Below are 9,001 nucleotides of genomic sequence, written 5' to 3' on the forward strand. Positions count from 1 at the left end.
GTCGGTAGGTTAAATCCTGCTATAGAACTCAAAACATGGTTTAAAACTAATAAAAAAGACATTAAGAGTTTAATAATAAAAAATCAAATGCAGTAAGTTATCTAATACTACAGAATGGATTTATTTAAAAAAAAAAATCATATGTTTTGCTGCATTCACTTTCCATTGAATAAACATAACAAAATGAAACCTTGTGTAACAATGGGGATTAACAGGCCGCATTACAGCATGAACCACAGTCGGCACTTTCTCAAGTCGTGAAACATAAGGCTATATATATATATATATATATATATATTTTTTTTTAAGAGAACCCAATGTATACTTATACCAGCATAAGCTACTCCATTACTTTATCCGCTTGGATAAACACCCTGTGTTCTTGGCTAAAACATCCACTTGGATAACACAATCTGAGTTCTTCATCAGACAGATCTTGTTCCAATATTTTTGGACCAAATGGTCCATGAATATGAAGTCAGAAAAAAAACCAGAGCCCTGAGCAATACTCTCTCTCGCTGTAAAAAGTGAAAGTTTCACCAAATGGACTGGCAGAGGCCTCTGGATAGAAAGATGGCATGATATGCCATCATAGCCTATTACTGCCACAATATGTCACTTTGGCACTGTTGCAGCAAAGAGAAAATGTCAGGCAGAAAATAACACTCGGCTTCAATTATTATGCTTGTCCGAGTCATTCAGACAGCACCAATCTGTCTCCATAAAATACTTTGCGGAATAGTGCCCCAGGTGTCCATGTTTTCAGCCAAATGCCCCCTTTTGGATTATTTACATGAGGCCGGTGCTCATTAACAGAATAATAAATGAAATGCTCTGCAACTTCCTGTCGTTGGAAAATGCTTGGCCTTTTCATTGGACGGGGGTTTTATCTTTTGGAAACAAAGTCACATAGTGGCGATACAGTGCCCCACTCCCACCTTATCAGTGGACAGCTTGTGCAGCTGGATGTGACAAACGCTATGAATACTATTAAATGGAGAGGCCATGTATTTTACAATGCTCTCAAAGTGCTTACTTATCATAAACTATCTATCTTATAAACATTTTTGAGGGACCAGATTATATAAAAAAATAAATATACATTAAAAACAAAGCCCTTGTAAATCTTTAGCCCTAATATTTCATCCACTATCTTCTCAGCCATACACTGTATTGTAATGGATGTGGACAAGTTGCTAACACTCGGAGGTGGTTGGTTGCAAGTATCCTCAGAAACCACAATCATTTTAAGGGATTATATCCATCACCGCCGTGCCCCATCAATAGATGTTTGAGGTCTCCAAATAAAGATAAGGGGCATTTGTAATGTTGCTGTGAGTTCAGTGTGTTATTGGAAGAATTCAGTGTCTCTTTTATGTTAATATGTGATAGAGGTCTGGTTATCTTACATGGCCAGCGCCTTTGCCAACACATTCCTTTCACCCATTAACAAAGGACTTCAAAAGCTCCCCAACATTTATCCTGCAGTTTTGTAACCAGTTGCTCATTTAAATCAACAGTGGGAATTGTGTATGTTACAGAAGTTAACTCCAATTACTAGCATCTCTTGAAGTGTTTACTAAAATGTGTTATTTTGTCAGCTGCATTTCCATTTTTAGTTTTGCTTAAACTCATTTTTTGCAAAAAATAAGTTGTATTCAAAGGGACTCATTTTTCTTTCAAAATCTATTTAGTTGCCAGTCATTTATTTTTAAATTCAACTTTTCCTTTTAGTTTTCCCTCAACAGCAGCAAACAGTTATGGACCTTGCAAACAATGAATAAATACTGCAGATGTCCCACGGTCTACTCTAAGATGTGCTGCCACACACAGGGAAACATGACAGACACTGTTTCAAGCTGGCCAGACGTTTATTATAATATTTTACAGCTGGCCAGTTTCTATGTGGATTCTGGTTTGCAAACGACTTGGATAAACACTCGTTTGGAAATGCTACACAATGCTACATGGTGTTTACAGCCCTGGGGATGTAGATGAATTCAAATGCACTGCAGGCAGCTGGTTTGAGAGACCAACTGTCTCCGAGGTGCAAGGATAGGGAAAGAGGTGATGGAGCTATAAACACAACCAGTATGAAGGTCACTGTTATAGCCGAGGCCATCTGTTGTCTGGGGTGCTTTGAATTCTGGTGCCCTAGCTCGATTATATCCCAGTGAGTGACAGCATTGCAAATGTAAAACAAAAGCAGGAACCACGTGTCGTTTCAGGCTGAGAGGGCTGGCATTTGCAGAACAGATTGCTAAATAAAAACAAATTAATGATTAAAGGGCGATGCTATTATCTGTCCACCTCTTTGTTTGGGGACTATGCCACACAGGTGAACACCTGATATACCTGTGCATATTTACATACAAGCAAGTGTGACATCAAAGAAATATTTGATGTTTGTACGTATATTCCCATTTACTGAAAGCAATGTTAAAGCACCAGAACCCCACTCCGCCTCCTATTTTTTTTTTACCAGAATGGTAAGCAGGGGGTCCCCGGAACTGGGGCAGTTTCTGGGTCCCGGAACTGGACCGCGTTGATCTCAGCTCCGAGGACTTACTGGTAAAATTAGCGCTGGTACTTCCTGGCATTTAAATCTCTGCATCACGTGGATCAATAGGAAATAGAAGTACAGTATTTGCGGCTTCCTTTTAGCTCGCGTGATGCAGGGTATTTAGATCTCCATTTTGTTTTCCCTGGTGGGGATTAAAACATGCTATTTTTACTGGTAAATATCACAGGAGGTCCCTTTGAGCTGAAAAAAAAAAAGAATGTTTCAGCCCTGGGAACACCCTGGCAAAAGAAAGGGGGAAAAAAAGAGGGGGGTGTTAGGGGTTAAAAAGAATGGACAGCTGCTTTATAGATCTAAAATAAACACAGTCTAAAAGAATAAAAACATTTTAAAGCCGCAGTTCAAACGTCAAGTTTTTTTTTTCCATTCAATATGTGCATCAATACAATCTGCACACTGACAAGTGATTAGCTAAGCTGCAGATCGATCCGCTCTTCTGTAATCGATCGCTTTGCTCAGGGTTATTTAATTCAGTTATTGCTGCTCTACATTACCCATGATGCAAAGTTTTGTGTGGAAGATCATGTGACCAGGCAGTTACTAGATACAATTGGTGCACTGCGAGAGAAAGGCAGGGCTCAAGAGCCAGAGCCTGTCAGAAGGGTCGTTCAAACCCAAAAATGACAACTTTTGAAAAGTGATTTCCGCGTTATGCTCTTTGGATGACATCAAATAATTTAGGATCTTATTTGCAGTTTTCTTTAAGTGCCGTATGTTCTGCACGTTATAAAGGCTGTCACGCCAGGGGACATGATGTACAGAGCACGTCATGCAATAAAGGCTCGTTTTCAAGCAGGAGATCGTGTTCACCGCAGAGCGCAATCGGAAACCTGGGGGGAGTCTGCTAGTGACCATGTGATCTCTACACCAAGCGATCATGTGGTTAAGTGCCGGAAGACTGGTCGCACTCTGGTGCCGCAGGCGTTCTGGAACTCAGGGGGTTAAACAGCATGAACGCCTACACTAGAACTTTCATACGGCAATTTGTCCTCCTTATTTCAACTCACTCTACACGTTTTGTGTAAAATAAAAAGGGAAAAATAGTAAGCACAGGCTGCATACAGCTTCGTCGTAGAAGCAGTGTTACCCCTCTGCTTCTCTGATAAGGACCACTGATGTCCTGGGATGCCACAGAGGAGGAATGGCCAATCCATCTAATTTTGGACATCTCATTATTTTTTTTTAGGAATGAAGCACCCCGTTTATAAATCAGCGAGCGGTGAAAACAGAAACGTATGTTAAAAAAATAAACAAAACAGCGTAAACTGTCCGTTACTAACCTGCATTGTACGTGTCAGGCCCTGGTCAGCAGCATGGGAAGAACCTGGGTGGAAATCTGCAAAAGGTCCCAGAGCTGGGTCGCTGCTCCGTCTCACCAGCAGGGGAGTCCCTACAACAAACCAGTACAAAATAGGATGAACGGAGGAGAACACGACTCTGGTCTGATACAAGCAGTCAAAACAATCAGAAAAACGACTTTTCCGCATGTATTTCTCATGTGCTCGCCGCATGACAGAGCAGCCAGTTATTTTTTTTTTAAATAAACACAAGAAACTGGAATAATACAAAATATCTTTGAGATGTCTGGCAAATGTTAATGCTTCTCATCTGGACCTGTCAACTTACAGGAGGGAAATAAATGGATTAAGCCACAGCATTTCAGTGGTTAGAAGGTCAATAGCCATTTAAAATTTCCAATGCTATCCAAATGCCTACCTGTGCTGCTCATAAGAATATATTAAATACCAATAAAACAAATTGAGTTAATTTAATGTGAAGGCCGAGATGAAAACCAATAAAGCAGAGCCATTAGGAGTTGAAAAACCTTTCCACTGTGAGCTCTGGATAGCGGTGGCAGTGCTACACCATCTGTGCTTACATCCAACCTTAAAGAGGATTACATGGGAAGACCACATCGTTTCTACGCAATACGGCTCCCATGTATTTATTTCTCTGTATTGACCATTGTCCTTCACAAAAACGATGTAATTAATAGCTGTACAAAAGGATGCCATCAAGCACTGGGCTTTGTAATGGATGGAATGCCCTTCCCGATCTAAAGAAAAGGTCTATGATATGCTTGTGATGTAAATTATTATTGAATAACTAAACTTCCCTGGCCACACCATGAATGGGAATCTATTAAAGAAATCACAATTTCCCGTTTAGGCTCAAGAGTTTTATTATCTTAATACAGGCATACCCCCCGCATTAACGTACGCAATGGGACCAGAGCATGTATGTAAAGCGAAAATGTACTTAAAGTGAAGCACTAACTTTTTTTCCCCTTGTCGATGTTTGTACTGTTTCTGCAATCGTCATATGTGCATAACAGATATAAATAACGCATTTGTAACAGGCTCTATAGTCTACCCGCTTGCACACAGCTTCGGTACAGGTAGGGAGCCGGTATTGCTGTTGAGGACGTGCTGACAGGCGCATGCGCGAGCTGCTGTTTGCCTATTGGGCGATATGTCCTTACTCGTGAGTGTCCATAAAGTGAGTGTCCTTAAACCGGGGTATGCCTGTACGTTGCATTTTGAGTACTTAGAACAGCTTGTTTGGCTAATGACAGTAACAAATTGTGTTTTTTTTTAATGGTATGAATCAGGAGGGCTCTGAGTTACGGAGTAAATGGACATTTTACTGCATTTATTTTTAAATAAAGCATGCAACACCTAATTTATGCTTTATATCAGGAAGGAAGTGTTTTGTTCGCACACAAATTGAACAAATACGTTTAGCCAAACCTGGCAAAATAAAGAAGAAATGAGTGTAGATGTCCACATTTACATTTCAAAGTCGACTCTTCTAACGTACATTCTAAACAACAATTCTAACATACAGTAATCTGCTTACTACTGGTCTCCAGATATTTTATGATGTATGGTAGAACAAAAAAAAAATCATAATACAGTCTATCAACAATAATTTGCAGTAGATCTGTAAGGTTCCAGAGACTTGACAGTTGTTTCCCCTCCACCCCCCCTTAATAATTAATTCCAGCGTGTTAAATATCATCTCCTTTAAAAATAGCAAGTGTGAAAAGAATTCACTGGAGGCAGGCATTGTTATGGACACAAGATCCCTTTGCCACATTATCAGGGTTTCTGTGATGAATTCTACCACATCTTATACTATATTAGTGAAAGCACTGTATGTTTGCCTGCCTGCCTGCATGCATGCATCCTGCTGCCTGCCTGGATGTCCGGTGTCCCTAGGGGAAATCTCATTGGTCCCTTGGCCCGCCCCCGCACACCTCTCATTGGCCTGAGGCGGAGTGACGGGCCAAAGGACACACAGGGACACACACACACACAGGGACACACACACACAGACACACACACACACACACACACACACACGGACACACACACACGGACACACACACACACAGGACACACACACACACACACACAGGGACACACACACACAGGGACACAGGGACACACACACACAGGGACACACACACGGACACACACACACACACACACACACGGGGCTCACAGTGTTAGCAGCACCCGCGCGCACCTCCTCCTCTCCCCGTGTCTCCCGCGCTTTCACACCGACCCCCCCCCCCTCCCCCGGCGCCGCTACAGTCAGCGGGACACACACACACACTATTATTAGCCCTTCAGCGCCCCCCCCCCCCCACCCAGTGTCAGCGGCCGTGCGAGACCCCCCCTCTATATCTCCCACCTCTCCCCCCCCCACACATATACATGCCCCCCCCTCCCCGGCGGGGGAACAGCCAGTGGCCAGGCAGGCTGCCTCGCGGCGCCGAGTGCCCAAGATGGTGGCGCCCGGGACACAGCGGGGAGCGGCCACAACACGCTGCCTCCCGCCTCAGATCCACGTGGGACCTGCCGGATGGGTGAGTGAGCGGCCTTCACCTCCCCTCCACCCCCCCTTCACCCCCCCTCCCCTCCAGTGTCAGTGTCTCCCCGATACCCCCCCCCCCCGGCGCCGCTACAGTCAGCGGGGGAGCGAGCGAGCGAGCGCCCGGACACAGCGGGAGAGCGGCCACAACACCGCTGCCTCCCGCCTCAGATCCACGTGGGACCTGCCGGACGGGTGAGTGAGCGGCCTTCACCTCCCCTCACCCACACCTCACCTCCCATATCACCTCCCCTCACCCCCTTTCACCTCTCCCTCACTCCACTTCTCCCTTCCACCCCCCTTTACCTCCCCCCCTCCACCCCCCCTTCACCTCCCCTCCACCCCCCCCTTCACCACCTCCCCTCCACCCCCCCCCCGTCACCTCCCCTCCACCCCCCCCCTTCACCTCCCTTCCACCCCCCCCTCCACCCCCCCCCTTCACCTCCCTTCCACCCCCCCCCTTCACCTCCCTTCTACCCCCCCCCTTCACCTCCCTTCCACTCCCCCCCCTTCACCGCCCCTCCACCCCCCCTTCACCGCCCCTCCACCCCCCCTTCACCTCCCCTCCACCCCCCCTTCACCTCCCCTCCACCCCCCCTTCACCTCCCCTCCACCCCCCCCCCTCCACCCCTCCACCCCCCCCTCTTCACCTCCACCTCCCCTCCACCCCCCCTTCCCACCGCCTCCCCCCCCCCTTCACACCGCTTCCCACCGCCTCCCCCCTTCCCACCGCCTCCCCCCCCCTTCCCACCGCCTCCCCTCCACCTTCCCACCGCCTCCCCCCCTTCCCACCGCCTCCCCCCTTCCCCCCCTTCCCACCGCCTCCCCCTTCCCCCCCTTCCCACCGCCTCCCCCACCCCTTCCCACCGCCTCCCCCCCACCCCTTCCCACCCGCCTCCCCCCCCCCCTTCCCACCGCCTCCCCCCCCCTTCCCACCGCCTCCCCCCCCTTCCCACCGCCTCCCCCCCCCCCTTCCCACCGCCTCCCCCCCCCCTTCCCACCGCCTCACACCGCCTCCCCCCCCTTCCCACCGCCTCCCACCCCTTCCCACCGCCTCCCCCCCCCTTCCCACCGTCTCCCCCCCCCTTCCCACCGTCTCCCCCCCCCTTCCCACCGTCTCCCCCCCCCTTCCCACCGTCTCCCACCACCTCCCCCCCCTTCCCACCGCCTCCCACCCCCCGCCATCCCACTGCCTCCCACCCCCCGCCATCCCACCGCCTCCCACCCCCGCCTTCCCACCTCCTCCCACCCCCCGCCTTCCCACCGCCTCCCACCCCCCGCCTTCCCTCCGCCTCCCCCTTCCACCCTTCCCACCACCTCCCCCCCCTTTCCACCACCTCCCCCCCTTCCCACCACCTCCCCCCCTTCCCACCACCTCCACCCTCCCCCCCTTCCACCACCTCCCCCCCTTCCCACCACCTCCCCCCTCCTCCCCCTTCCCACCACCTTCCCCTTCCCACCACCTCCCCCCTTCTCTCCCTTTCCACCACCTTCCCCCTCCTCCTCCTTCCCACCACCTCCCCCCTTCCCACCACCTCCCCCCTTCCCACCACCTCCCCCCTTCTCCCCCTTTCCACCACCTTCCCCCTCCTCCCCCTTCCCACCACTTCTCCCCTTCCCCCCCGCTCCCCTTCCCCCCCCGCTCCCCTTCCCCCCCGCTCCCCTTCCCCCCGCTCCCCTTCCCCCCCTCCGCTCCCCTTCCCCCCCCCGCTCCCCTTCCCCCCCTCCGCTCCCCTTCCCCCCCTCCGCTCCCCTTCCCCCCCTCCGCTCCCCTTCCCCCCTCCGCTCCCCTTCCCCCCCCCCCTCCACTTCCCCCCCTCCGCTCCCTTCACCCCCCCTCCGCTCCCTTTCCACCCCCCCCTCCGCTCCCCTTTCCACCCCCCCCCCCTCCGCTCCTCTTCCCCCCCCCTCCACCTCTTTTTCCCTTTCCCCTCCCACCCCCTCCCACACTTCCACCCCCTCCTCTAACCCTTCCCCCCCCTCCTCTAACCCTTCCCCCCCTCCTCTAACCCTTCCCCCCCCTCCTCTAACCCTTCCCCCCCCCTCCTCTAACCCTTCCCCCCCTCCTCTAACCCTTCCCCCCCCTCCTCTAACCCTTCCCCCCCCTCCTCTAACCCTTCCCCCCCCCTCTCTAACCCTCCCCCCCCCCTCCTCTAACCCTTCCCCCCCTCCTCTAACCCTTCCCCCCCTCCTCTAACCCTTCCCCCCCTCCTCTAACCCTTCCCCCCCTCCTCTAACCCTTCCCCCCTCCTCCACCCCTTGCCCCCTCCTCCACCCCTTGCCCCCCTCCTCCCCTTCCCGCCGCCCTTCGCCTTCATGCCCGCCTTACCGCCTCCCCACCCCGCCTCTGCCTTTCACCCGCCCTTACTCCGGCCGCCTCTGCCTTTCACCCACCGCCTCACAGCCGCTGCACGCACTCAACAGACACCCGCCACACTCGACACATACCTGCCGCCACACACACCTGCTGCCTCCCGCCCCTACGCACCGACATCACTGACCCACCGCCTCACACCCTAGCAGGACCCCCCACTCACAGAC

General features: G+C 51.2%; 1 protein-coding gene across 3 annotated transcripts in view; it reads right to left on the bottom strand.

Annotated features, from left to right (window-relative positions):
- The window catches only part of PARD3B (par-3 family cell polarity regulator beta), a 774,037-nt gene that overhangs the window by 532,820 nt on the left and 232,216 nt on the right, over positions 1–9,001 (bottom strand). For all 3 annotated transcript variants that reach the window (XM_075608550.1, XM_075608549.1, XM_075608551.1), the window contains exon 4: positions 3,862–3,971. In XM_075608550.1, coding sequence (XP_075464665.1) covers positions 3,862–3,971 — 110 coding nt within the window. The remainder of the gene's footprint in view (positions 1–3,861; positions 3,972–9,001) is intronic.

Source organism: Ascaphus truei, chromosome 7 (genome assembly GCF_040206685.1).
Source record: "Ascaphus truei isolate aAscTru1 chromosome 7, aAscTru1.hap1, whole genome shotgun sequence".
NCBI classification, from domain to species: domain Eukaryota; kingdom Metazoa; phylum Chordata; class Amphibia; order Anura; family Ascaphidae; genus Ascaphus; species Ascaphus truei.